At 34.2% G+C, this 15691-nt stretch overlaps 2 protein-coding genes across 2 annotated transcripts; both read left to right on the forward strand.

Moving 5' to 3' along the window:
* Positions 1 to 10754, forward strand: LOC129949090 (WD repeat-containing protein 47). The gene is made up of 3 exons (XM_056060326.1): positions 1 to 342; positions 450 to 2008; positions 8968 to 10754. The coding sequence occupies exons 2-3, from the start codon at positions 618 to 620 to the stop codon at positions 10205 to 10207; spliced, it is 2631 nt and encodes an 876-aa protein (XP_055916301.1). The 5' UTR covers positions 1 to 342; positions 450 to 617; the 3' UTR covers positions 10208 to 10754.
* Positions 10755 to 13051: 2297 nt separating this feature from the next.
* Positions 13052 to 14071, forward strand: LOC129952278 (uncharacterized). Its single transcript, XM_056064792.1, has 2 exons — positions 13052 to 13247; positions 13317 to 14071. The coding sequence occupies exons 1-2, from the start codon at positions 13089 to 13091 to the stop codon at positions 13470 to 13472; spliced, it is 315 nt and encodes a 104-aa protein (XP_055920767.1). The 5' UTR covers positions 13052 to 13088; the 3' UTR covers positions 13473 to 14071.
* Positions 14072 to 15691: the final 1620 nt, after the last annotated feature.

The raw sequence follows: 15691 nt of genomic DNA on the forward strand, positions 1-15691 counted from the left end.
TGAGTATGCATCATTCCCATTCGTGTGCATTGTTTGTGCGATTGCGATGTCGAGATTCGAGAAGAAGAATAACATTAATTTTTAATTAATTAACTTTTGGCTATAAAATTTTGCGTGCGTGAAATCGTCTCTCATCTCATCATCCAAGCAAAACGAAAACGTAAACGAGTGTCGAGTCGACTGCCGAGTGGAAGTGGAAGTGTGGATTTGGTGGATCCGTTGATTTGTTCTCTTTTTTCAATCCGTCGTAAACCGTAAAGTTTCTTCGAATCGAAGAACCAGAAATCTCCAAATCGAATAATTCACACAGAAAAGAGAACACACAAAAAATATATAAATTGAGTGAGTGAGAAAAATCAATCGGGGGAAAATAGAAAAGAATTTTATTTCTGTTAGAAGAATTGGTCTCTAAAAAAAAACATTTCGCTTGTTTTTTCGTTTTTCCTCAGACCAGCAGAGCAGAATCGAATTGGACACGGAGACGGCCACAGACTCAGTTCAGTGCTGCTGAAAGCTGAAGCTCAAGCTGACGACGACGACAACGAGAACGACTACGAGCTATAAGCTAAACAACAAAACGACAGAACGACACACAAAAAGAGAAGAGACAAAAAATAATGCAATCGGCAAAACTTGCGCTGCGTGAAGAGGACGTGGTTAGGCTAACGCTCGAATTTCTAGACAACCGTGAATTACACATAAGCCAGCTTTCACTCGAACGCGAGACTGGTGTCATTAATGGCCAATTTTCCGATGATGTGTTGTTTTTGCGACAGCTCATACTCGACGGCCAATGGGACGATGTTGTCGAGTTCATTCAGCCCCTGGAGGCCCTGTCACAGTTTAACATAAAGAAATTCTGCTACACCATCCTCAGGCACAAGTACATCGAATTGCTATGCATAAAATCAGAGGCAGGTGGCTCGCACACGGCCGCCGGTCAAGGGGTCAACTCAATGGAGGGTGCTGTCGAGGAAGTGGTCCAGCTGCTGGAGCAATTGGAAAAATTGGCCCCTACCAAGGAGGAATACTCTAATCTATGTCTGCTTCTTACCTTTCCACGCTTGGCTGACCACCTTCAATTCAGAGACTGGAATCCGAGCAAAGCCAGAGTTCAATGCTTCCGTGAGATTTTCCCCTTGGTTGAGAAATTCCTACCACACGATTCGAAGCTCAATGTAGCACCATGGGCCAAGAACGACCGACTAATTCAGCTGATCATAAAAGGCGTGCTCTACGAATCATGTGTCAGTTATTGCCAAGCGAAGGCGACCGGTTCTACGGAGGCGTTCAATCAAGATTTAATATTCTCGAAGTTGCTCGACGGATCAGTGGGTTTTTCGGATTCAGATTTGTCGTTGCTCAGTTGGCTGCAAAGCATCCCCTCGGAAATATTCTCGGTTCCATTCGAACAAAAGACGTTGAACGTGAACGTTGAGTGCTTGGAGAGACCATCGTTGGAGACATCGTGGACAGAGCATATGCTAGTGACACCGATCAAACCCAAAACATTTCCACATTCGGTGATGCCCTTCACTCGGCCACGCAGTGCTGCCGATATTATGACTAGATCTTTAGTCTCCAATCTCGAAGCTCTACCCTTTGGAATGAATGCAGCCAAGCTGTCTGACACAATCGAAAAATCAGCAATGTCAAGGTCAAGCTTTGCCAGCTTCCATCTGACAGGCATCAAATCAATGAACAGGAACGTCATGGCCAACAGTGTGGATCGTCTTTTCTCCAACGACTTTACATCGGGCAATGGAAATGCAAATCATGGCGGTGAATTCGAGAGTCTTCCATCGATTCAGGAAATTCGAGACATAAATAGTTCACAGGAGACACAGAACTCCGATAAAGCACAACATGACAGGAGCAGCGGCCGGGAGAGTCCCAATACGGCGACTTCCACCGCCAAGAGTTCGAGGCGGGACTCGTTGAGTGAATCACAAACGATTCCTGCACACATGAAGATCGTTAAGCAAACAACAACAGCAGCTGCAACAAGGTAGATATAAATAGATTTCTTTTTATTGTATTGAATTTAATTTACATACTATTCAAGTGCTCTAATTGAAATACCTATTTACTTGCTTAAAAGTGGCTTGCATTTTTATTGTTAGTTGTTTGTGCTTTAAAAAAAATATCCCTTCAAATCAATTAGCTGCATTTCCTTATGTGCAAAACAAAATATGTTGCTTATGAGTGTTTATGTAGGCAGGTTAATAATTTTTGTGGGCTTTATGCATGAATATATTGAAACGCTGGAATTTAAGGCCAGACTGGTTATCATTGTTTTTACAACTGATTTGAAGGAGGGTGTCAATGTTTTTTGTTTTAATTTCTCAAATACTTACATACATACCTGATTTTGAAAATTGATTTTTATTTATGTGCAAATACATAATAATTATTTCTATTTTAACAAGTGTTTAATCTCAGTTTATGTTAAAGAAATTCTTGAATAAACGGACCTGTATAAATCATTTCCAAGATATTCGAATTCATATGTTTCGGCACTGCTATGATATTTATTTGTGATAATAGGGCGAGATTTTTTGCACTTTATACACATTAAAGACGAGCACATTTTCTTTGTCGTCTGCACCCTGAGCTATAGCCAAGCTTTTTTCGAGCTGAGCACTTTCGGTTTTAAGGAGAAACAATTTTCTTTTGTGTTGCTAAATTTATTCTTACACAGAAAACTTATCTGAATATTGATAAATTTGTATTTAACTAATTTTTAAATTGTTAAAAAATTAATACTTTTAATTTGAATCATTGAAGAATTTCGATTTAATTTTAAAGGGTTATCTATTAAATACTTAAAACTGGCTTTTAGGTTAAATTTACATCTATGACCAAAATAATAGCAACACTCGTTTAAACTGTTTTTTCCACTTTAGGAAAGCTAACCTATCAAAAAGTAGCTGTGTTATTTATTATTCAAATGTATTCAATGAAGTATTTTATGAGCAAGCAATATTCTTGTTTAGTTAATTAATTAAGTCAAGATTTTGGATTTCGATTAAGATTTTCCTCAAATATTACAGATAGCATTAGATACAATTAAAGAATGCACTTAAAACTAACGTAAAGTCAGTTTAGTAATGTGTGTATAACACAGTTTAAATTTTATGCAAGAATGTTATTATCATGTCAGAAATAAATTTATTTAAGGGGCCATACCAGTGTTAGTGACATTCAGATTTTTTGGAAAATATGATTGAGTTACAATGTTAACAAAATTCATGAGAAGGTTTTCCACTTTTTTTTAACAAAAAGGCAAGATTATAATCAAAAAAGTACCTGCGAACATTCTGTGATATAAGTGTCAATTCTGATTAATTTGATAGTGTTTCTTGTTGATGTCTATTATTTATTTCATATTCTTGTTGTTAATTTATTTTTAATTTTGTGTCAGTGTCGTCGTTGGAAAGATGGGAGGGAGGAATGGGAGTAAAATTAAGGTGATTTAATGTAAAATATTGAATAAAGACCCCCATGAAGAAATAAGGAACACTTACGAAACGTTGGGAAAGAATGAAATAAGTTTTTTATTTGCATTCCAAAAACAAAAAGACCAAAAGAGCCCAACAAAGTATCTTATAAAAAGGCCTTTAATTCTTTTTCAATGTTGGCGTTGAGCATTTCTAACATTGTAGGCATAAGTCAATGACATAACGTAGCCACAAAGAAATCGACTGGCTCATTTCTTGAAATAACATGATCATCACACAAGATCTTCAATAAATCGATTGAAGGATATGCTGAGCCCTGTTGAAACCACATATCGGCAATATACATATATCCAGGAGTCAAATGTAATAGTTAAACATGGCGCGATAGCGTTTACAATTACAGTAACTTGACGTAATCGTCGCATATTTAGCTTATTGATGAACCCATTTAGATATCTTGGAGCACCTTCTCCAGAGCACAATCAGAGAACTTCGATTTTTGAGTCAGTTTGATTGTATGGGTGTAAGCCGTGTAACTGACTTGTTTGGATCGTTTGATAAAGACGACATTTCGAACAACCCATTGAATCACTGACACGTCAACGACACACAACGAATATATAGAATCAAACTAAACTTATTATTCGAGAGTACCCACTAAAAATAGGAGTTAGCGCTCTTCAAGTTGCGGCCACCGACTCTGAATCTCGGTAATACATTTTTAAAATGTATAGACTTTACTCGTTCGTGTAAAAAAAAAATTACTAAATAAATTTCCAATGCGAGTTCGTTAATTAGTGAATTGTTGTGGCTGCCCCTGAAAGATAAAAATGGGGCTAGAAAAACTATATATGATTTATATATTCCATTCCTCGTCCTTCATATGATACTCTGTTTTTGTGTGGACTCATGCTACCGTTTAGTCCATCTTTAGCTCGTCCCAGTGCTGATAGATCCTAACCTGTAGAATAAACTTTAGGCTATAGAAGATTTTGTTTAGGTTTTTATTTGATCATATTTCAAAAGTTTAACAATATTAGTTGCGTTACCCACTAAGCTTTTGCTTATCTGTAAGTGGTTGAAGTTACAAAGTGTTTGAATTGATTGGATTTTAATAATAAACAGTTTTATATTAATTAAAGAAAAAAGAAAAAAATTATATAAATTCATGAGTTCATAATGGTTCATAATTGACGGTATCGTATAGTTAAGTTGTCGTTTTCCTTTGTTATTGTATATTATCGGTATTTCAAGTAGATTTTGAGCTCGTCTTCTACTGTTTACACCATGTGGAATAGGTAGCTGGAATCTTAAATCATCGTAGTATTTAAGAACTGCTGTCACACTAAATATATTTTCCACATTCAGGCACATCAAATGTAGATGGTTTTTATTAATCATGTTTACAATTCTCCTCTGTAGATTAATAATTTTATCTGTATGCGTTTTTGCGGCGTTTCCCCAAGCTAATACTCCATATCTTAATCTAGATTCAACAAGTGAATAGTAAACCTGTTTTTGAATATCTTTTGTTGAATATCTTTCCAGATGAAATAAAGCAAACATATCACTCCTCATACTTTGCCTTACGATAGTAATATGCTCGTGCCAAAGAAAGTGTTCATCTATTGTAACTCCAAGGTATTTGATTGATTGAACTAATTCAATTGCATCACTTTTTCTTGAAGTCGGACATTCAGGGTTTTGAAAGAAAATGTTTACTGTCCCTTTTTGTTTGTTTGGTACGCGAATGTGCATATTTTTCGTTTTGGTTGCGTTAATGACTAATCCAAAATCGTGGCCCATCAAGTGACTTCATCAAGCTCCTGTTTCATCGTAGAAATCGCGGTTTCAAAACACATGTGCCTGACAACAATAGCTATATCGTCTGCATATGCAAAAGGTATGCTTTTTTTAAGAATCCGTAGGAGTGCATCCGTAAAAAGTATAAAAAGGACCGGACCCAGTTTTGACCCTTGCGGTACAGTATGTGTGCAGCTTCTTTCTTTACTCCATGAACTTCCAACCTTAACTCTAAATGTTCTTCCTATGAGAAAGCTCTCCATCCATTTCCATAGAATTCCCCTAATGCCCAATTCTGTAAAGGACATCCAAAAGCTTATTGTGACTCAACGTGTCAAATGCCTTGCTGAAGTCCACTAACATAACCAATACGTGATGGTTTTTATTGAGACTCATGTTAATAGTATTACAAAATTACCTTTTTGAAAACCATATTGATTGGATTGCAGCAAGCAGTGTTTTTCAATAAACTTGTTTAGTCGTCTTAAGACAACTTCTTTAAGACATTTTTCAACATTAGGCAAGATCGAAATTGGCCTATTATTAAGACTTTCACTTTTTTTCCTCCTATATAGATGGGACGAATAACTGAAGTCTTCAAAATTTTTGATACACACCCTTGTGTCAAACTTCTGTTTACAATTTGCAGATTTGCATTGAGTTTAATCTCGCATCCCTGAGCTTTTATTAGGATTCAGATTTCGAAGTATATTATAAATTTCGAAAGGTAGAGAAGAAGAAAAAAATGTTACTTAACTTCGGACTCGGGGATTCCTACCACTCCCAGGTTGGACTTAGGGGCAATTAGGTTTCATCCTCTTCCTTCCTTTTTTTGATTCCTTGTTTTTTTATGTTTTGGTCCGCACTTGTGCCTGTTTTTATCCTCTTTTTGTTTATTAAAATTAAAATAATTACCCGGAGACTCTTGCGGACAGAACAGAATGTTTGCAGTTACAAATTAAATTCAAAGTTGTCATGTCCTTATTAGAAAACTCGATATATTAAAAGCTGTATTAATTCGTAAAGAACCCAAAAGCAAGCTTTTTAATTCCATCAACATATCTGGAGCGAGCAGTTTAGTTTAAAATTTTTAGTCGTATCCTGCAAGAAGCCCCAGCTCTTGTCTACAAAATCCCTAAGAAAGGATCAACCGCGAATTTTCTCGAATTTTGAGCCATGGAATGAAAACTAATTTATTTGATTTAAATGGGAATGTTTCACCTCAGGTTCTTAAAACAAATTAAAAAAAAAAAACATGAGAGGAGCCAACAAAGAGAAAAAAACCTATTAAACATGTTCTCATGTTTGGTATTTTATTTAATATTTTAAATGGGTTATTGAGAAACGGTCGCATACTGTAGATTATTGACTTGACTTAATGAGGATCTATTGAGAAAAAGGTAGAATACTGTAGATTATTGACTAGACTTAGTATGGATCTAGTGGAAAGGTGTACAGGAATTTGTTTTTCTGGATTGATAGATAGTACAGCCTTTTACGAAAAATCGACAAAACTTCCAAGAGTAATTATTTGCATGAACGCCGCTGGGATTCGAATTACAAGCAAAAAAAATTACTCGCACCCGAGAATTTTTTCGGGTTTTAAACCACTAGGCCACGAGGCATAGCGGTTCAAAACGGACTTACTTTTCTTTATGAATACCAGCATAAGACCCAATTTAACTGCAAAATTAATGAAGATTTAGTGCGGTAAATAAATTAGGTGTTCTCAATTACCTGACAAAAATCTCATTAAAAACCTTTTGAGCTCAAGATTTAAGTGAGAAGACATAAGACTTCCAGCAATACCAATCTTTGGAAGATTGTCACTGAAATGTTCTACTTAACTCATTAAGAAAAAAATATCAGAAGACATTATAAAACATTCTTATCAGTCGAAATATATTGTATCAAGTCGGCCACACATACAATTTTACTAAAGTTAAAATCACAATATAGCTTCTTTAGCTTTAATTAGTTTAGTAAATTTGTATAACTCCTGAGTTTCTGACCAATATTTAGGTCTCTTTACCGTTTTTTTTCTGTTACGAATTTGTATTCATTGGGAAAAGTTAAGTTTTTCTGTCTTTAGTCGTAACAGTAGATTGGCATTCATAAAGCTTCTGTCCTTGGTGATTTTCAGTTACGTTATGTTACGTAGACGTATGTCTTACGACTACGTCTACGGTTAGAATAGAAAGAAGGTCCCATTTATCTCTTAATTTTCTTCGTAACCGAATTCATTGTATGTTTTTTACTTTTTATTTTCATTTTATAACAAAACTAAACTAAACCGAAACTTTTGCACTTCAATTTGCTTAGTTATCATCATGGAAATTAATAGCAGACGATACCTACTTAGCTATCGTGCAAACGCTATCGTTTTGACGACATCACTTGGACGATTATTGTCTTACGTCAAAACGCTATCGTCTAACGATTATCGTTTTACGGAATGACCCCCTGGTTTCATGTAGTTACTTGGAAAAAACTCAACATTCGTCTACACAAAAATCCTAAATTTTATTTGGACAATAATTTTAAAACTTCAAGTCAATTAATTTGTCTATAAAAAATAAGTATGTGGAGTTTTACTTAAGTTAAAAATAAATTTGTTTGAATTGTGATCCAGCGAATCCAAATACTGAAAAAGAATGCTTTTAGAACGTGACCATGGGAATTTGAATGCTGGAAGCTCTGAGACATGTTTTCACTCACACTTTTTTCCGTCGGTCACTTTACTACTATCACGACTTGTCACATCATTTTTTCACTTCCTTGCTTAGTATTTTATTAGTGTAGTTTTTTGTTTGCTCTTTTAAAATATTTTTCATGTAACCCAAACACCATTGATATTCCATTAAGCACTTTAAGGATGTTTTTTTTATTTTAAATTCTTTGTATATCTATTAATGTAGTCTGCACTGTAATGTTCTTAAACGCACAATATCAATAAAATGTAGATATGCACATAAAAATGCAAAAACCTACATTTGTTTTACTTTCAATAAAACAGAGTTAAAAATACATGCAAAAAATAATGGTATTTATTTTTCTACGATGAATGAAATGAAACGACAACGAGAGCAAAAGTAGTGAAATCCATGTTGAGTAATAAATAGATAAGTAGATAATCTGGAGGTTTTAACCTCGGAAGCTAGACAAACAGCAAACAAAATTTTCTTATTTATGCAAATTATTTTCCTCGTTTCGTTTTTCATATTTGTCCAATTCAAGTTTAAGAACGGCTCTTTTCGATGGTTAAAAAAAGCGAATATCTAATTATGTGATGCTAATGAGAAAATCAATAATAATTGATTCTACATAAAGGTTAACTAAGTGGTAGTACTCCTACTTAGTAGCTATGTTAAGTCGTTATCATATTTTCTCTATACAAATGTCAAATTAAAGTCAACAAAATTTGAAAATGCCAGTTTTGAACACTTTCATTGTCTGCAGAAAAAAAGTGTTGAGATTCCTCAAACACGTTCGTATTTTGATTCTTTTAGCTCAAGAACAAATTACTTAATCGATTTTCCTACCTTCTTTAATTCAATCAACAGTTTGTGAGCTTCATTTGATTTGCATCCCAAACAAAACATCCAAAAACTGTGATGTGATCTCAAAAGGATCGAACTGTTGATTGAATTAACATCAATACTTTACTTATACATTTTTTACTAAACACATTTATATTTTGCAGGGCTGTTTCGCCACCGCAGCAGCAGCAGCCTAGTGTACCACCAGCTGCAACAGTTCCAGCAGATGAATTATACAATTCACCAAAAGCAAGCCTTAACTTCTCGACCCGGATGAAAGGTGAACTCTTCGAGAAATTCCACAATCAGAAAATGAAAAAGGAAGAAGAGATTACGAGTTCGATTATGGCAGACAGTCACGATGCAACATCCGACCCAATGAACACTTCATTCCTCAATAAGGACAGCGGTCGACCACATTTCGTGGCTGTCACCTCGCTGGAGGACGTGCAGGCAGTGCGCTGTGCGGAATTCCATCCCAGTGGAAGAATCTATGCAGTGGGTTCTAATTCGAAGACTTTCCGAATTTGCGAATATCCATCATTGTTGGAGGTGCAGGAACAACACACCACATACCAACCTACGGTGTTGTTCAAACGGACAAAACATCATAAGGGATCGATTTATTGCATGGGTTGGGCTCCCGATGGGGAGCTTGTGGCCACTGGGTCAAATGACAAGACCATCAAGCTAATGCGTTACAATGAGGACAGTAAACAGCTAGAGGGCGGCGAGATAGAACTGACAGTTCATGACGGTACCGTGAGGGATTTGTGCTTCCTAGAGGACTCGACAAACAAAGCAAGTCTTCTTATCTCTGGCGGCGCTGGGGACTGTAAGATCTATGTCACCGACTGTGCGACTGCCACCCCATTCCAGGCATTAAGTGGCCATGGTGGACACATACTGTCGCTCTTTAACTGGGGATGCGCCGTCTTTGCCTCTGGCTCACATGACAAAACTGTGCGATTCTGGGATCTACGCACTCGAGGTTGCGTCAATACCATAACCCCAGCGACGAATCCGAGCTCTCGGCAGGGATCTCCAGTGGCGGCAGTGTGTGTCGACCCATCGGGTAGACTGCTTGTCTCCGGTCATGAGGATAGCTCATGTGTGCTGTATGACATTCGTGGCAATAGACCGATTCAGTGCTTTAAGCCGCACGCGGCTGATGTCAGATCGATTCGTTTCTCCCCATCGGCCTATTACTTGCTCACATCTGGCTACGACAACAAACTTGTGCTGACCGATCTACAAGCTGATCTGACACTCCCACTGCCATCGGTGGTGGTAGCGCAGCACGCCGACAAAGTAATCTCTGGACGCTGGCATCCCACAGACTTCTCATTCTTGTCAACGTCGGCCGACAAAACAGCTACCCTGTGGGCGTTGCCGCCGTTGTAATCACGAACGAACACCTTTTAAGGCTATTTCTTCTTTTTTTTCTATTATTGCTTAGATATTAAAATATATTATATTGTGTATTCATACGAACTAAGTGCAATACAAATTATTTTATGTTCTCTAATAAATCATGCATAATTCATTGTATTTAAGGCACAATCGACTAACACACTACGTTTTCGTCGTCGTAAACGTCGCATTCAAATTCATTAATATTTTCCGGAATGTTATTAATTGATTTATTTCTTTTAATTAAGTTTAAACTAATAATTATTTATTTTACTCTTTTTATAATGCCGCATCATGACCTTATTAACCATTTCTTAAAACAAAAACAAAACAACCATGCAAATGTGGGTTGGGTATTTAATTTTTTTATATAATAAAAAAATATTGATAATTTTTTAGTAGAATAAAATTTTAAACAAAAAGTTGAAGATTTTGATAAATCTTTTGTAATTAATTAAATTGATTTTTTTTATTCTAGATACAATTGAGATTATTTTATAATTTGCTATGCTCTCGAATTTTTTAATTTTATATAAATTTTCTTTTTTTCTTTTATTTATAAGCCAAGTGCGCCTATATATTGAAATTATTATGAAAAAATAAAATAAAATATATAATATTTATATTTAATAAACAAAAGAAATAACAATTTTATCTCGAAATATTTATGAGAAGTTAAACAAAATAAATAAAAAACAATAATAATTTATGTTTAGTTGAATTTTAAGGAATTCAAAATTTAATTACATAATATTATATTAATTATATATATTATTCATTTTCTTAGATTTTAATGTGTGTTTTTTATACGTTTACTTTTAATCAACACAAACAAAAAAAAAAAAGTAATATATATTTTTTTTATTAGAATTTTGTTCATTTATTTGAAGGAAAGAAATAAAAAACTTTACAGAAATTTACTAAAAATAAATGTAACAGAAATAAATTAAAAACAAAAAACAAAAAGAATGAACAAATATAAATAAACAAAAAGTATTAAAAACAATTTGTTGTTTAATTTTTGTTGTTGTTGTCTGTTTCTACTTTGCGTGAGATGTTTTGGATTTGATATAGTTTATGATTAAGTACAGGAGTCACGCTTTGAGTCGTCATCGTCATCATCATCTTTGTCGTATAAGGAGCTAACTGGGTTTCATGAGAGATGACATCGATTTGTTTTTCTCGAGCGTTTGTCGGTAGTTTTTTGTTTTTATTTGATTTGTGATTTATAATGCATTTTGCAGCTTAGGTATATCTCGTATCTTTCTATTGAAAAGAGTGTTATATTTTTATTACTATTTTTATTTTTGTAGACTGTTTAAACGAGTAAACATATTTGAATATTCAAGGTGACCTCATTTATGTGATTTGCTTTTTGAAGCGAATGAGGTAATTTTTTGTTTTGTGTGTTAAATTTGCGTGTTTGATATTTTTCTCATCTTATAGCTATTAATTTTAGTTTGTACATATTTGTAAAGGGGTTTGATGGAATGATATAGGTAGTTTTATTTTATTTTTTTATTGGAAATGGACATATTAAGAGTTTGTAAATATGTTTATGTTTGTTTTGAACTATAAAAATAATTTCTGTTTGTGTAACGAAGAAATTTAGTAGTAGGCGATAGTAATATCATTATTTAATTACAAAGCAGTTAGGTATTGCCTTTTGCATATTAAGAAGAAATTTCATGAGTTTGGAATTCGCAGTAAAGCCTAGTACATACTTCCTCGTGAAGTGAACGTTCGCCAGTGGAGAAAGTGAACTTTTGACATTGCTCACTGGTACACACTTGTGAGTACACGTTGTGAACATGAACAAACCAAATGTCAAAGCTTCACCAACAGTTCCCGTACATTTTGCACGTGAATAGCCCATGAACGAAAACTCTCCACTTTGTTCTCCACTCAGCTTCACGAGCAAGTTCACGGGTGAACCAAAAACTGAAATTTGTATGGGTTCACGAGATGGTTCACAAGTATGTACTAGGCTTAAAGGTTAATTCGCCATCTTATCAATGATACGTTATGTATGCATCATGTCAAGGAAAAGTTGCACTTTTGGCGTGGGTTGTAGGGAAATTACAATAGGGGAGCCGAAATAACAAACATTATTTATGCAATGTAATCTTTCTGGGTTGTAAATAAGGAAACTCAAGCTTATTAGGGTGACTAATAAGTTATATTACTTTCTAACGCAAAGATATATATAGATTTAAGCCATTTTTTCGTAAGCAACATTTGCAATAAAAAAGAAAACCTAATTATTAAAATTTGCTACTATAACGTAGGCCCTTGAAGGCTATTGTCATGTCTTAACATAATTTAAAGTTTAAAATACTGATCATGGGTACAAAGTCGGACGATCCGGCGGGGGGGGGGTCATATGAGCCTTAAAGCTTACGTTAAGTTAAGTTGTATAAGTAAAGATTTGTTAGTAATTCAACGATATTCACCAAAAAGTGGTTTGCTGTCAAAAACAACTAAAACTGTTTGTCATAACAAACAAAATATAGAAATTTGTTATGTGCTTTTGTTGTGCAAAAATGGAATCGAAAACAAAAAGGTGTCGTATCCCGAATTGGGATTCGTCCGATAAAGTAAGTAATATCAGCGGTAAGAACCTTTGAATGAAATCAATAAAAATTCTTACATTTCTTTTAGATACTCCTTCGACAGTCTATAGAAGACAAAATTCAAATTATTGAAAATACAAATGTTGACACCAACACATCCCGCATGAAAAGAGACGCCTGGCGTGAAATAACCGATAGGTCTGTACAAATATTGATAATCTTTGTTTTTTACTAATTTGTTTGCAATAATTTTCAGTTTCAACAGTTTAAGCGCAACGGCTCAATGACGAGGAACTAAAATGAAGGCCAAAGCAGAGATGTCGGCCTTTCAAAGAAACCTGAGAGCAACAGGTGGTAGACCACTTTCCAAGTCACCTGAGCCTGAGCACATCAAATTGATGGCACTTATCCCCCATGAATTTGAGGTGGATACAAATGATTTTGATTGCGATACTGAGGTTTATAACACACGATACGTGCTTATGCTTTATATAATTATAAAAAATCATTTTTTTCTATCGGAGTAGATGATAAAAGAAAACGTAACTTCTTTTAAGACACTGGTTGTAGACGATGAATATGAAGATGTTTTTTTTGTGGAGGATGAATCGCCAAGGAAACATGTATCATCAACTTATTCTTCACCAAAAATACATGCTCCGTTCACATCATCATCTATTTAAACAAAAAATATAATTAAGATTTTTAATTTTGTTTAATTTTATACTTGTGGGTGGAAGAACATCCTGCAAATCAATTGCCAGGTTATGAAGAACTGCTAAGGCTATAATAGTTGTTTTGGCATTTTCTAAGGAGCACGTCATACCTGATAACAAAATGCGGAATCTTTGCTTCCAGAAGCCAAAGCATCTTTCCACCGTGTTACGAGTAGCTATATGAGCTATATTGTATCTTATTTCAGGATCTGTTCGAGGGTTCAAAACGGGGGTAAAGAGGATATTAGTACTAGGGTACCCACATCCCCAAGCAGACGACCATTGAACTCCCCATCATCAAATTGTTGTTTGATTCTGGTTTCCCTAAAAATTCGTGAGTCATGAGTGCTGCCTCTCCAGCGGCAAACAATGTCATTCATTTAAAGGGAGGCGTCGCACACTACCTGCGTATGCAGCGAGTAGTACCCTTTTCTGTTATAGTACTGCCCTGATGGGCCACCTACTTTTGGGATCCTTATATGGGTACAGTCAATGGCCCCAACCACCTTTGGAAACCCCCGTATTTGAGAGGACTTGTTCATAGTTTTTATCTGGTCCGAAAAAGAAGTTGGCATTTAAATGAACAAAGGTCTTTTGGTAGCTAATGCTCTTGCCACTCGCTTACAAATTTGGCAAAGCGTAGGTTGGCTAAATCCGTGGATGTCTGCTCCATCGTCTTGAATCTATAAACAAATCATAAAAGGTACGGATTTCGAATTTGGTGTGAACATTTAGTACAAACTTACCTCTTTCCGTCCCCATAATATCTTATTGCAGCCATTACTTGGATATCTATTGGGATGTGGTCTATTGTCGCTGCTGACATCCGAACGGATAATTTCAATTATTTTTATGATATTCTTTTTTGAAAATCTATATATTTTTTTAAATTCTTCGTTTCTTAGGCTCATTGGTTTGAACCTTTTTTTATAAACTTTCCGACTTTTCGGAGCTGGTAAAGCGCGATTCAAATTATTAAAATCGTTAATAAATGAGCTAAATTGGAAAGGCATTATTGTTTTTTTATAGATAGATAGATAGATATTTTATTTTCATAGATAAATGCTTTTTACAAATTATTGTTTTTGTTTTTATAATACGTAGCTTGCTCAGAGATTTGATATTTAATTTATATCTTACAACTGAAAAATTTTATAATATTTTAAAGATATTTTGAATTGGAGATTACATTTGAAGGAAAACTATGATTAAAACCTTCATTTAATATGTTTTATGCAGGGTTTTATATAAAAGGAAAAAAATGACTAAATAAAAATAAAACTTAAGATCTAAAGGAATTGCCAGGCTATGGGGCATAATATTTGCGTTTTTAAATAATAATTGTATAGATAAGAAACAAGAAATATACGTATTTGACTAGATAAGTACATTTTTGTTTAATTAATTAATAAATAAATGAATAAATAATGAAAAAGAATAAATAATAATAAATGAATAAATAATAAATCAATGTAAAAATAAATAAATAAAGACCGAATAAAAATAAATAAATAAACTCTAACAGGGAATACATAATAAATAAATAGACAATATAAATAACTAAATTAATTAACATATAAGAAAATAAATAAATAAATAATGAATAATTTAAACAAAAAAAAAATAATACAACAAAAACATATCAACATGTATATTTATAAATAAATAAATTATATACATTTATTGGTTTATTAAATTTTGTATTAATACATTTTTAGAATCGCTACATCTTAAATTAAATTTTTGGTTGAAAATTTCAATTTTTCTTACAACTGGATATACACCGGTTTGTTTATGTAAGAGTTGAGTGGAAAAAAACCAAGGTAGATTTGCCATCATTTTCAAAGTTTTGTTTTGTGAAATTTGTAGTTTTTGAATGTGCGATTTTGCACAAGTTCCCCACACTGGACATCCATACAAAATTATAGCTTGAAAAACTACTTTACAGAGGATTATCTTATTTGATTTACTCAGGGGTGATTTCCTACATATAAGGGGGTAAAGCATTTTAGTATCTTATCTTAAACTTATCTTGTTTAGGATTTTTGTGATATGGTCACGGAAAGTTAATGTCTTGTCTAAGAATACACCTAGATAAATACTTGACAGAATTAACCCACGGGATATCACAATTGCTAATTTTAAGCTGACCAAGTGGTTAGGCACAGGCTTTTCTTTTTCTAGTG

The sequence above is a fragment of the Eupeodes corollae genome, chromosome 3 (assembly GCF_945859685.1).
Source record: "Eupeodes corollae chromosome 3, idEupCoro1.1, whole genome shotgun sequence".
Taxonomy (NCBI): Eukaryota; Metazoa; Arthropoda; class Insecta; order Diptera; family Syrphidae; genus Eupeodes; species Eupeodes corollae.

Coding starts and splice junctions, on each gene's coding strand:
- LOC129952278 (XM_056064792.1), top strand. CDS start 13,089: ATGAAGGCCAAAGCAGAGATGTCGGCCTTTCAAAGAAACCTGAGAGCA. Junction 13,248..13,316: donor ATTTTGATTGCGATACTGAG/GTTTATAACACA, acceptor CTATCGGAGTAG/ATGATAAAAGAAAACGTAAC.
- LOC129949090 (XM_056060326.1), top strand. CDS start 618: ATGCAATCGGCAAAACTTGCGCTGCGTGAAGAGGACGTGGTTAGGCTA. Junction 2,009..8,967: donor ACAACAGCAGCTGCAACAAG/GTAGATATAAAT, acceptor TATATTTTGCAG/GGCTGTTTCGCCACCGCAGC.